At 48.3% G+C, this 14,497-nt stretch overlaps 1 protein-coding gene across 2 annotated transcripts in view; it reads right to left on the bottom strand.

Annotated features, from left to right (window-relative positions):
• LOC115164426 (coronin-1C-A) overlaps window positions 1–14,497 on the bottom strand; it is a 65,588-nt gene that overhangs the window by 11,331 nt on the left and 39,760 nt on the right. For both annotated transcript variants that reach the window (XM_029716881.1, XM_029716882.1), the window contains exon 3: window positions 1,357–1,479. In XM_029716881.1, coding sequence (XP_029572741.1) covers window positions 1,357–1,479 — 123 coding nt within the window. The remainder of the gene's footprint in view (window positions 1–1,356; window positions 1,480–14,497) is intronic.

The raw sequence follows: 14,497 nt of genomic DNA, 5'->3' as shown, positions 1-14,497 counted from the left end.
ACACTGGTGCTGTAGATGTCCTGGAGGGCAGGCAGTGTGACCTCGATGATGCGTTGGGCTGACCGTACCACCCTCTGGAGAGCCCTGCGGTTGCAGACGGTGCCGTACCAGGTAGTGATACAACCCACAGGATGTTCTCAATGCTGCATCTGTTGAAGTTCGTGAGGGTCTTAGGGGCCAAGACGAATTTCTTTGGCCTTCTGAGGATGAAGGGGCGCTGTTGCACTTTCTTCACCACACGGTCTCTGTGAAGGGACCATTTCAGGTCCAGTGATGTGCACGGCGACGAACTTGAGGCTTGTGACCCGCTCCACTGCAGCCCCGTCGATGTGGATGCGCTCCCTCTCTCTGTTGTCGCCTGTAGTCCACGATCAGCTCCTTTGTTTTGTTGATGTTGAGGGAGATGGGTAAGGTGGAGGAGATAATGGTCCTGAACTGGCATCTCAAATTACTTCATGATGACAAAAGTGAGTGCTACAGGGCAATAGTCATTTAGTTCAGTTACCTTTTATGTACATAGTGAGAATACAGCCAGTAGAGACTACACGAATATGGTAAACATTGCAGAATCAGAAAATGTACCTACGGAAATGAAGACTGAAGTTTAAAGTCATTATCTCTACAAACCCTGACAGCAGTAGACAGACAGTATGAAGGCAGTAGTCACCCCGCTGCACTGCTACACTAGAGCTCCTACTCTAGCTGCACTAGGTTACTATGGACACAGAAATCTCAACAGAAACACAGTTCATCACAACACTTAATCTAAAGTCAACATTACTTTTAGAGAACCTATTCAGAGTGCATTTCTAGCCGCAATCTCAAATGTTCTGAAGTGAGGAACCTTTGATGGTTCAACTTCTGTAAATACACTTGGAACACTGCCTCTATTCACAGACGGAGGCCTTTTTCTGCCGTTCAGAGAGTTGCACGGGGAAGCCAATGCCTACAGGTGGGGAAGTGATAGAAGCATACCTAAGAACATAGCACACACTGATCCCTGCCATTCACAGCCCAAATAAGGACATATAGTATAGCACCAGCCTCAAACAAGCTAGTGACCTCAGCCCTATAAAAAGGCTAAATCATTCCCCCCGTCTCTCTGGGTCTAATCTAATCCAGACTAGAGTGCAAGCCCTGCCTGCATGTACACTTCGATACCCTATCACCATCTAATTCTGCACCCATTCCTACGCTATCCGTGTCTGGCCTTTCACAACCAAAACCGGTCCTCTGTCAGTTGGAGTCAGTGAGAGGGTGTATGCACTGTACATATGCAGGTAAAGTGTAAACAAACATTATTGTACTACTCCACTGAGAGGGACAGTCTCTGCTGAGTGTGACTGTAAACCTTACCATGACCGTGCAGTCCTCCGAGCCGCTGGCGATGACCTGGTCATTGTGGGGGCACCAGTCGATGTCCAGTACAGGGCCCGTGTGACCACACACTGTGGGGTAGGCCTTGTCAATGCGGCCCGACTGTGGAGAACACACACACACACAGAGGCATGAGATTAAAACACCAGAAACACTGAGGTGTATGATCCGCGGAAACAACCTGACCTCAGCTGAACCATGAAATCACAGGGTTAGAGTGACCAATCAGAGACTATGTACAAACCAATAGGCACTCCAATCACAGAGAGACACAGAGAGAGAGAGAGAGAGAGAGAGAGAGAGACAGAGAGAGAGACACAATTCACATTGTTGTTCTCCCTCTTAGAAAATGAGTTTCCCCATCATTCAATCCTTGGGCAGAATCATTGTTAGACAAATACAACTGTGGCGTAGCCTGAGAAGGGGGGGGCATGGGAGACTGAATTCTCAACCTCCACAAAAGAGAGAGGGAGAATGAGAGATGGCGCAGATGTGAAGAAACCATGCATAGCCCTGTGACTGTGTTGCTGTGTGAAGGAGGCAGTGACTGAGGCGAGGGAAACAGGAATACCCCTCCAACCAGAAGAGGTTGCGCTCTATCAGGTACAAACCAGACATTTTGACTAGGGCTAGGCATTGCCAGGGACCTCACGATACTTAGGTGCCGATATGTAGTGATTCTCACGGTCGCTGTCCACGGTTCTGAAACAAATCTTAAGCGCGCCCTACAATTAGCACCTTTCCCTATGTCGCTATGTGCACTCTAGCAAAGTTAACCAGCATATTGGGGTTAAGAACAATGTGGCGGAGGCAGCAGAAGAAATGAGGAAAAAGCCCTTAGCCTAATTGAGGCACGACTGGTGCATTTATTTATTTAGTATTGTTTGCATTGTTCCAAATGGTCAGAAACACATATTGTAATCTAACAGCAACTGTTTGGCACATAATACTCACGCAACACTTGCTCATATACCCTCCTTTCTTTATCTCCAGTAGTTTCCACAACTAAGTCAAATGTCTTCCACAGATCTGACTTCTACTTTCCCTCCTGAGAAACCAACAAACATTCGCCCGTTAAGTTTTTTTCCCACATCCTCCGGATCCATTTGCTGTCGACATTACCGTGTTCGTTGTTTGTTATAACCAATTTATTGATGTGATTATGACAGGGCCTGACCTATAGCCTATTGGTCACATGCATACAGTCTTTACATGTTTCACATAAAGAGAGCAAGGGTTGAGGGAACAGGTCATGTTTTTCGTAAACAAATGAGGGATTTCGGTGACAAAACTTTTCAATCAGAAACAAGAAACAAACTAAAATCGCCGAATTGATGTTGCTGCTTCAGCATGGACAGCGCAACAAACACTTGCTTTTCTCAGGTGCCTTTTCGCTGCAGTAGGGAGGAGAGCGAGACAACATGCACCAGTCACGAAGGCACTCACATTCTTGATTCATTTGTGTGTATTAATTATTTAAATCAAACAGTGTGCTTAAAGCATTAGACAGGCTCAGTGAATATGTAGTTGATTTTATTGAAACACTTAGGGTGCGTGTCTATAGTGCACTCAAAGTATTCAGACCCCTTGACTTATTCCACTGTTACAGCCTTATTTCTAAAATGGATTAAATTGTCCCCCCTCAAACTACACACAATACCCCATAATGACAAAACCCAAAACATTTTTTAGACATTTTTGCAAATATCACAGGTATTCAGACCCTCGACTCAGTACTTTGTTGAAGCACCTTTGGCAGCGATTACAGCCTTGAGTCTTCTTGGGTATGACGCTACAATATTATGGCACACCTATATTTGGGGAGTTTCTCCCATTCTTCTTCGCAGATCCTCTCAAGCTCTGTCAGGTTGGATGGAGAGCGTCGCTGCACAGCTAGGTCTCTCCAGAGATGTTCGATTGGGTTCAAGTCCAGGCTCTGGCTGGGCCACTCAAGGACACAGACTTGTCACGAAGCCACTCCTGCGTTGTCTTCGCTGTGTGCTTAGGGTCGTTGTCCTGTTGGAAGGTGAACCTTCCAGTCTGAGGTCCTGAGCAGGTTTTCATCAAGGATCTCTGTACTTGTGCTCCGTTCATCTTTCCCTCGATACGGACTAGTCCTCCAGTCCCTGCCGCTGAAAAACATCCTGCTGCCCCCACCATGCTTCACCGTAGGGATGATACCAGGTTCCAGATGTGACGCTTGGCATTCAGGCCATAGAGTTCAATCTTGGTTTCATCAGACCACAAAATCTTGTTTCTCATGGTCTGAGTGTCTTTAGGTGCCTTTTGGCAAACTCCAAGCGGGCTGTCATGTGCCTTTTACTGAGGAGTGGCTTCCGTCTGGCCACTTTACCATAAAGGCCTGATTGGTGGAGTGCTGCTAAGATGGTTCTCCCATCTCCACAAAGGAACTCTATCAGAGTGACCATCGGGTTCTTGGTCACCTCCCTGACCAAGGCCCTTCTCCGATTGCCCAGTTCGGCCAGCTCTAGAAAAGAGTCTTGGTAATTCCATACTTCCATTTAAGAATGATAGAGGCCACTGTGTTCTTGGGGACCTTCAATGCTGCATACATTTTTTAGTACCCTTCCCCAGATCTGTCCCTCAACAAAATCCTGTCTCAAAGCTCTACAGATAATTCCTGCACTGCCAACTGTGGGAACTTAGACAGGTGTGTGCATGTCCATCATTTGAATTTACCACAGATGGACTCCAATCCAGTTGTAGAAACATCAAGGATGATCAATGGAAACAGGATGCACATGATCTCATTTTCAAGTCTCATAGCCAAGGGTTTGAATAAATACGTTTTTATTTTTAATACATTTGGTAAGATTTCTAAAAACCTGTTTCTGCTTTGTCATTATGGGGTAGTGTGTAGATTGATGACCTAAAAGGAAAAAAAAAATCAATTTTAGAATAAGGCTGTAACGTAACAAAATGTGGAAAAAGTCAAGGGGTCTGAATACTTTCCGAAGGCACTGTATATGGACAAATTTGTTTAAACATTTCGACCAATCGGTTGGTCTAAAGAACAGGACGACTCTCGACAATATTTATTTTTAGTTGGGAACAGCCCTAAAATGAAGGCATGTTGTTGGTAATAACGTCCTCATGCAGATGCTTAGTTTTTGCTCTTTAAAATGAAACCCTGAGATAACCTTGAATCTGAGCCCTTATATAAACACCCTTATACAACAGGCCTGATGACCAGAAACAACCAGCTGTCATAACAACACACACACACACACACACACACACACACACACACACCAAAAGGAGCCAGACAAACGGAAGGCTTTGCCGGCCACCCAGCTGACTGACTACATCAACCTAGCCTGGGAGGGCGGGTTCTGTCTTGACCTCTGACCCCAAGTGATTGGAGGATCAGGTGCTCTCCACAGTGTGAAGTCTGAGAAACGTGAGCTCTGAAAATGCTGTGGAGGTTAGGGTTGGATTTGGGAGACTGACACGCCCTTTTCCTTGCTTCCGTTTGTGGAATCCCCAGCTGGACCACCATAGGGCCTGACAGTCAGATGATGTCACTGAGGCAGAGAGCCCTGCTGTAATGGCTGCAGCCCTATTTAAAGTACAATGGATTGCCTCATGAATATCACTCACTGCCCACAGCCATTCTAGCACCATGACGACAATGGTTTCAGAGGGGCTAAATATAAGTGCTACATATTCACAGGAAGAGAGGAGCTTTCCAGTTCTCTGTAGACAGACAATTCTTACAGGCCCTGTTTTTAGTTATGTACTAGAGCCTTTAGTCAAAACTCAAGACGAATGTTTAGAATGACCATTCAGATAACTTAAGAGTGAAGTCAAAACAACCAGATTCAAGTATGAAGAAGCTCTGTCTTCATGGAGCTGTACTAGAGGCGTATGTAGACAGAGAGAGTTTACAAACAATGAGTGGGCGGTCTAGGCCCTATGTCTAAATGCTTGTGTAATAGCAGACAGCAGACAGGCCACTAGGACTCAGCCATTCCATACCAGGATATGAGTCAGTATGTTGTCGGAGGACTCCATCTTCCTCCATCCTTTCCCTGCCTACTGTGCCACCGAGGAAAACAAAGGACTGGCCAGTTCACGCCACAATACAGTCCTGTTGTTGATATTACTAAGCAACATGACTGACTCACTGTCCGATTTGGCAAGGACTTGATTATATGACACTGGGTAGTTGTTTTGTTAAACTGGCCTATATAAATAAATAGATATTAACTCCGTTAGTCACAGGCATTATTAAGGTTTCTCAAACAAAGGAACCTTATGAGCCTATTAGGTTAAAACCTGATTACAAGTGGTCAGTGAGTCACAGTAGTCCAACCACTCACTTGGAGAAAGGAGTTTCATGTTGGGAGTGCCAGAGATGGACATAAATCACCTAGTCCATAGATGAGTCAATTGGTTCACACCACATTCACAGCCCTCCCTACAGCTCAGAGTCCCTCTCAACCTCACCTGACTGACAGAGTTGGGCCATGACACATACTCAAACTCCAAGCTCAGTGACCAAAGTCCCGTCTCCGGGAGTTTGTTATACATGTGTCTAAAATGACAAGGCCTAGTCCATGGCTCCATGCCTCGCCCAGTCCAGAGAAAACTCCCGGGAATCCAACATCAGAATACTAAGCACTCGTTCTGGGCCTGTGAGTAACATGCTGACTAGACCGGGAAACGCGTGCGTCCTCGTCCGCATGTTGAAATATCAAAACGAACTCTGAACCAACTAGATTCATTTGGGGACAGGTCGAAACATGAAACCTGCTGATGCTAGCTAATTGGTCCTGGGATAAACATTTGGTTGTTATTATATCAAATGCACAAGGTCATTTATTTCTGGATCTTCATCGAATTTTGACCCATTGAGTCACAAAATCGCGTGTTCCCTACACTGACAATTAATCCACAGATAAAAAGGTAAACCAGGTTAGTTTCTCGTAATCACTCCTTCTTTGGACTTCATACGGCAGTTGCCAAACACCTTTAGGACCTCAGTTCATCTTCCAAATCACCCAGGTGGGTATATGCGCCTAAAAACCAACGAGGAGCTGAGAGGCGGGACTTTAAGCGCATCAAGCAGACTCTCGTTGACGCGCGTGGGCAGTTTGGATGAAATGATTGAATAACGTGTACATTTGTTTTGCAACGCTCACACACGCAACGCGGGCGGTGTGGCCAGCATGTCAGGGATAAGCTTCTCTGAATACTTAGCCAGAGAGGAAGGAAGACAAGCAGAGCAGGGAGGGAGTCGGTTGTGGAATCAGAGAAAGGTTGGCGTGGTTCCAAGCAAAGTGGCCCATATTGAGGCAGTGGCCTGAAAGTGATTCTCAAACTCCCCTTGTTGGGGGGGGGCAGGATGTGCAGCAATAAAAGGGGAGGGATGTAGGCTGACTGGGTGTGAGGGAAAGGGCTGTCTAAACCTCTATCAGCAGAGGACCAGGAGTGACAGAGGGATGTAGGCTGCCTGGGTGTGAGAGGGAAAGGGCTGTCTAAACCTCTATCAGCAGAGGACCAGGAGTGACAGAGGGATGTAGGCTGACTGGGTGTGTGAGGGAAAGGGCTGTCTAAACCTCTATCAGCAGAGGACCAGGAGTGACAGAGGGATGTAGGCTGCCTGGGTGTGAGAGGGAAAGGGCTGTCTAAACCTCTATCAGCAGAGGACCAGGAGTGACAGAGGGATGTAGGCTGCCTGGGTGTGAGAGGGAAAGGGCTGTCTAAACCTCTATCAGCAGAGGACCAGGAGTGACAGAGGGATGTAGGCTGACTGGGTGTGTGAGGGAAAGGGCTGTCTAAACCTCTATCAGCAGAGGACCAGGAGTGACAGAGGGATGTAGGCTGCCTGGGTGTGAGAGGGAAAGGGCTGTCTAAACCTCTATCAGCAGAGGACCAGGAGTGACAGAGGGATGTAGGCTGACTGGGTGTGTGAGGGAAAGGGCTGTCTAAACCTCTATCAGCAGAGGACCAGGAGTGACAGAGGGATGTAGGCTGACTGGGTGTGTGAGGGAAAGGGCTGTCTAAACCTCTATCAGCAGAGGACCAGGAGTGACAGAGGGATGTAGGCTGACTGGGTGTGTGAGGGAAAGGGCTGTCTAAACCTCTATCAGCAGAGGACCAGGAGTGACAGAGGGATGTAGGCTGACTGGGTGTGTGAGGGAAAGGGCTGTCTAAACCTCTATCAGCAGAGGACCAGGAGTGACAGAGGGATGTAGGCTGACTGGGTGTGTGAGGGAAAGGGCTGTCTAAACCTCTATCAGCAGAGGACCAGGAGTGACAGAGGGATGTAGGCTGACTGGGTGTGTGAGGGAAAGGGCTGTCTAAACCTCTATCAGCAGAGGACCAGGAGTGACAGAGGGATGTAGGCTGACTGGGTGTGAGAGGGAAAGGGCTGTCTAAACCTCTATCAGCAGAGGACCAGGAGTGACAGAGGGATGTAGGCTGACTGGGTGTGTGAGGGAAGGCCTATACAAGGACACTGCTCAGTACATCCACTTCTTCTTTCCTGCTCAGGCCTTGCCCAGGTTGACAATCTAACATAGATGCAGAAAGTAAACAGCATAGTGGTTCATTCATGTTGAGCTGCAGGTTTCCAGTAGTTTATTTGACCTTTATTTTAAACACGGAACCCCATTGAGACCAAGGTCTCATTTTTGCAAGGGAGCCTGCAGTTGCCAGTAGACCTGATTGTTTATTTACAGGGACAAAGGTATAGAGATGGCAGACTATGACCTGGGTGTGTGCAGTAGATTGGCCTATATGTGCTGACTGAATGACAAAACACTGCTATATTATACACTAGTATCCAATAAGTGCTGTAGTTCTGCCTGCCTGGCTCACTGGTATTTCCTGCTTAAAATAGTCATGTCCTCTAGCTGCCTACCTGGTCCACAGACCCCAGAGAGATTAAGGCTGTGCCCCAAATGGCACCCTATTCCCTATAGTGCACTACTTGTTTTGACCAGAGCCCTATGGGCCCTAGATATGGGATAGGGTGCCATGTGCACAGGGTCTGGGGAGAACATCACCATTCTACTCCAGACTCATATTCCTCAGAACATTTCACACAAACTCTGGCTGTTAGACATCTCACACCCTTGTTCAAATTATATGCTTTAGTCAACACTCTGTTGCTCTTTACCAAAAAACAACCCACACCAGTACAGTACAGGCTCTCACACAACCAACATAATCATCTACATGGTTGGCTTGTGAAGAGAGGACTTGAGCCCAGCGTGTTCGGTCTGTGTGAGTTAGCCGGGCCTGCTGGTGGACCCGTTACCACCACAGTTGGCCGGGCCTGCTGGTGGACCCGTTACCACCACAGTTGGCCGGGCCTGCTGGTGGACCCGTTACCACCACAGTTGACAGGGTTGCTGGTGGACCCGTTACCACCACAGTTGACAGGGTTGCTGGTGGACCCGTTACCACCACAGTTGACAGGGTTGCTGGTGGACCCGTTACCACCACAGTTGACAGGGTTGCTGGTGGACCCGTTACCACCACAGTTGACAGGGTTGCTGGTGGACCCGTTACCACCACAGTTGACAGGGTTGCTGGTGGACCCGTTACCACCACAGTTGACAGGGTTGCTGGTGGACCCGTTACCACCACAGTTGACAGGGTTGCTGGTGGACCCGTTACCACCACAGTTGACAGGGTTGCTGGTGGACCCGTTACCACCACAGTTGACAGGGTTGCTGGTGGACCCGTTACCACCACAGTTGACAGGGTTGCTGGTGGACCCGTTACCACCACAGTTGACAGGGTTGCTGGTGGACCCGTTACCACCACAGTTGACAGGGTTGCTGGTGGACCCGTTACCACCACAGTTGACAGGGTTGCTGGTGGACCCGTTACCACCACAGTTGACAGGGTTGCTGGTGGACCCGTTACCACCGCAGTTGACAGGGTTGCTGGTGGACCCGTTACCACCGCAGTTGACAGGGTTGCTGGTGGACCCGTTACCACCGCAGTTGACAGGGTTGCTGGTGGACCCGTTACCACCGCAGTTGACAGGGTTGCTGGTGGACCCGTTACCACCGCAGTTGACAGGGTTGCTGGTGGACCCGTTACCACCGCAGTTGACAGGGTTGCTGGTGGACCCGTTACCACCGCAGTTGACAGGGTTGCTGGTGGACCCGTTACCACCGCAGTTGACAGGGTTGCTGGTGGACCCGTTACCACCGCAGTTGACAGGGTTGCTGGTGGACCCGTTACCACCGCAGTTGACAGGGTTGCTGGTGGACCCGTTACCACCGCAGTTGACAGGGTTGCTGGTGGACCCGTTACCACCGCAGTTGACAGGGTTGCTGGTGGACCCGTTACCACCGCAGTTGACAGGGTTGCTGGTGGACCCGTTACCACCGCAGTTGACAGGGTTGCTGGTGGACCCGTTACCACCACAGTTGACAGGGTTGCTGGTGGACCCGTTACCACCACAGTTGACAGGGTTGCTGGTGGACCCGTTACCACCACAGTTGACAGGGTTGCTGGTGGACCCGTTACCACCACAGTTGACAGGGTTGCTGGTGGACCCGTTACCACCACAGTTGACAGGGTTGCTGGTGGACCCGTTACCACCACAGTTGACAGGGTTGCTGGTGGACCCGTTACCACCACAGTTGACAGGGTTGCTGGTGGACCCGTTACCACCACAGTTGACAGGGTTGCTGGTGGACCCGTTACCACCACAGTTGACAGGGTTGCTGGTGGACCCGTTACCACCACAGTTGACAGGGTTGCTGGTGGACCCGTTACCACCACAGTTGACAGGGTTGCTGGTGGACCCGTTACCACCACAGTTGACAGGGTTGCTGGTGGACCCGTTACCACCACAGTTGACAGGGTTGCTGGTGGACCCGTTACCACCACAGTTGACAGGGTTGCTGGTGGACCCGTTACCACCACAGTTGACAGGGTTGCTGGTGGACCCGTTACCACCACAGTTGACAGGGTTGCTGGTGGACCCGTTACCACCACAGTTGACAGGGTTGCTGGTGGACCCGTTACCACCACAGTTGACAGGGTTGCTGGTGGACCCGTTACCACCACAGTTGACAGGGTTGCTGGTGGACCCGTTACCACCACAGTTGACAGGGTTGCTGGTGGACCCGTTACCACCACAGTTGACAGGGTTGCTGGTGGACCCGTTACCACCACAGTTGACAGGGTTGCTGGTGGACCCGTTACCACCACAGTTGACAGGGTTGCTGGTAGACCCGTTACCACCACAGTTGACAGGGTTGCTTGTAGGCCTGTCCTCCCGTCCCCCCCCCCCCCCCGAGTTCACAGGGCTGCCGACAGTGCCGTCCAGCGGGCCTGAGAGCCTGTCATTCCAGACATTCCACGCCACGGCTGTGACTAATGAGAGTGAGAGGGACCAGGGGTGTTAATCTTGTTTGTGTCTGCTATACACAATAAGGAATTCCACGGTCTGAGGGAAGTACATGAGGATCTCGCTTCAAGCCTGAATAAATATTATTTGATAGCGTTGTGATTATATACATAAGGCTGGAATGCTTGTGTACGGTGAGGTCACGGATGGTTAGGAAAGAAATGGCAATCAACAGATCCCAGCCAAAAATGTTTCACCATCTCTAAGGCAGGTACAGGCACCACCATGCTGTCTTATGATAAGAGTACAGTACAACACGTAGGCTCTTACTCTTTAGACCACGACTGTTCAACACATAATGAAAACAGGCTTACAGCAAACAAAACTAATCTCCTAAATTCTAAGTACTACTCAAGTAGTTTCTTTAGGTATCTGTACTTCACTATTTATACTTTTGACAACTTTGTACTTTTAACTCCATACATTTTCCTCTGACACACAAAAGTACTCGCTACATTTTGATTGCTTAGCAGGACAGGAAAATGGTCAGATTTACACACAAAAATGGTGCCGTCTGGTTTGCTTAATATAAGGATTTTGAAACTATTTACACTTAAGTATATTTAAAACCAAATACTTTTACTCAAGTAGTATTTTACTGGGTGACTCACTTTTACTTGAGTCCTTTTCTATTACGGTATCTTTACTTTTACTCAACTATGACAATTGGATACTTTTCCCACCACTGCTAAATTCAGGTTAACACAGGTAACTTCGCTACATTACCATTGCGATGACAAGGAGCAGTAGGAGGACTGGCCTGTGGCAACCTACCTTGGCAGGTACAGTATCAAAGACACAGCCAGCCCTCAATCTTAGTACACTGTCATAATATTTACCCCCATGTCATCCAGTAACCACAGGAACTATGTGGAACTGGAAACAGTCCAGAGAAGAAGGTGAAGGTGAGTGGATAGGCGCTGATAAAGTAGAGAACAGTGCTCTAAGCTAGAGACCAGGCAGAGATGTAGGAACCCCTACATGTAGGAACACAGTGAACAGATAGTTACTTGGCACAGCCACTTTACATGCCTGCCTGTTAAAATGACATCCCATAACACTTCCACGAGACAAGGAACACAAAGAGTTACTCCTGCAATAGACCGAACCCGCAGAGCAAGGAATGGTTAGACAAGACCGCTGATCATCATCTCCATGGCAACCAGCCCGGTGGGAGAGACCGGAGACAGGGAAGGCGTGTGGTTCATGTAGACGAGGTGGGAGTGGAGATATTTGACAGCCTGTTGAGCAAAACACCGACATGAGTAGAACGGGGCTGAATTAGCGCAGTCAATCTTGATGCGAAATTGAAGCAACCCATCACATAAAGCCTAGGCTAGATTGGATTAAACATTCAAAACTAATCTCAGTCCCTAACAGTCTACACGTGTTTTGATGTTAATGACCAGAACACCCAGGGACCTGGACTAGGCTCTGTGCTCTATAATATCCTGTGAGAAAACATGTGTCAGGGACCTGGACTAGGCTCTGTGCTCTATAATATCCTGTGAGAAAACATGTGTCAGGGACCTGGATTAGGCTCTGTGCTCTATAATATCCTGTGAGAAAACATGTGTCAGGGACCTGGACTAGGCTCTGTGCTCTATAATATCCTGTGAGAAAACATGTGTCAGGGACCTGGACTAGGCTCTGTGCTCTATAATATCCTGTGAGAAAACATGTGTCAGGGACCTGGATTAGGCTCTGTGCTCTATAATATCCTGTGAGAAAACATGTGTCAGGGACCTGGACTAGGCTCTGTGCTCTATAATATCCTGTGAGAAAACATGTGTCAGGGACCTGGACTAGGCTCTGTGCTCTATAATATCCTGTGAGAAAACATGTGTCAGGGACCTGGATTAGGCTCTGTGCTCTATAATATCCTGTGAGAAAACATGTGTCAGGGACCTGGATTAGGCTCTGTGCTCTATAATATCCTGTGAGAAAACATGTGTCAGGGACCTGGACTAGGCTCTGTGCTCTATAATATCCTGTGAGAAAACATGTGTCAGGGACCTGGACTAGGCTCTGTGCTCTATAATATCCTGTGAGAAAACATGTGTCAAGCAAGCAGACCTGTTGCATAGCAACAAGTGAAGCTGCACAAAATGTGCTTGAACCACATAACAAGATAAAAAAAAATGTATGACAATGACAAATAACACTTTCAATACCTAAATCAAAGAGGCGTCACACACAAGCGCATCCTAACAAGCAGAACATGTGACGCTCTATAGGAGGGCTTTTACACGCCTGCTTCCCTCAGAGCACCATGGATATTTTTACTTTTCCACTTCCCTTTGTGAGTTCATGGCCTTGAAAGCACAGCTGAGTCTGCAGACCAGTCAGACCCCGGGCTGGTCTCCATGATTTACTGCAGCACACAGGGGAGGTACAGTACAGTCAGACAGGACATCACTGTTGGGCCGTCTCTCTGCTCTGACTAAATGACTGGAAGTCTGCTCCAGCATTAACCTAGTAAAGGAGGGGTAAAGCAGAGGACAGCTGGCCAGGCATGAGTGACGGCAGGGCCAAGACTAACATGTGATTGCCCAGTCCCAGTCAGGTTGGGAGAGAGTCTGCAGGTACACAGAGAGAGGGAGCGAGAGAGCGCGCGAGAGAGAGAAAGAAACTGGGCATCTATTGCCCGTGGAAAGTGTTTGTCATAGAGATCAAAAGAGGAACGAATCCTGGGCCCATCATTCTTTCAAAGCTCTAACAAAAATGTTTATAGCAGTGGTCACCAACCGTTCGAATGCGACTGGTTGATCTCTAAGGCATTCCGCTGTTGGCGGTAGGTGCACTTGATTCAGAAGTCCTGTGCACCGGGTAGGCAAACGTTCCCATTTTCAACCATTTCATTTGTCTGAAAACAAACTCCGCCTACAAGGCGGACCGGGAGATGTGCGGCTAAATCGAGTGCACCTACTGCACTGGCCAATCGGATAGCTCAAATCACCGTGCCTACCTACAGTTTCCACGACCCCGGCCACAGCAAATGTTGATACTAGCCTACGTGAGATTTCGTAACTTTTAAACCCATGACCAGAGAAAGACAAAGAATACAGCTAAGAGCTGTATTTATGAGTGAGTTCATGCCCACGTTTAATTCAGCAGGGTCACTGTTTTTATTCAACACTACTACAAAATATAACACGCTTCTCTACTTGCAATGAATGAGTAGCCAAGTGTATCGATAGCCCTGTGTTTTTAATATTAGCAGCTTGTTCTGATTATTTTAAGATCGAGGAGTATTTGGTCAAAGGGACAATGTGAAATTGTGTCCGAGGCACATTCGACTTGAGTTTCACCATCAGGTGGAAGACTGTGTCCCCTCTCTCTGGTCTGTCTCACTGGAGGAAAGGAGAGAGCATGGACCATGAGAGACGGACCCTCTGCTGCTCTCACCCTCTCTCTGCTGAGACTAATGCCATGATCAAGACAACTGGACGCTCGGGAAAAAAAATGTTTTGAACCGTCATCCAATTCGGAAACTCTTACAAATAATACAAATTTGCAACAAGCAAGTAACGTCCTAAACCTTTGATTAGAAAGCCAATGACACTAGTGTCCCTAGTAACCAACAGAACATGGTAATGAGACACCACTTGATTCAACAATCTCTCATCTCGGCCCCCCTCTCACCTCTCCAGCCTATCCCTGAAATCACAGAGAACTGGCAATGCTAGCAGCCAATGGAAAGGCAGGGAGGAAATG

The sequence above is a fragment of the Salmo trutta genome, chromosome 27, assembly GCF_901001165.1.
Source record: "Salmo trutta chromosome 27, fSalTru1.1, whole genome shotgun sequence".
Taxonomy (NCBI): Eukaryota; Metazoa; Chordata; class Actinopteri; order Salmoniformes; family Salmonidae; genus Salmo; species Salmo trutta.
The sequence above is the reverse complement of the archived record's forward strand: the minus strand, read 5'-3'. Positions and strand labels throughout refer to the sequence as shown.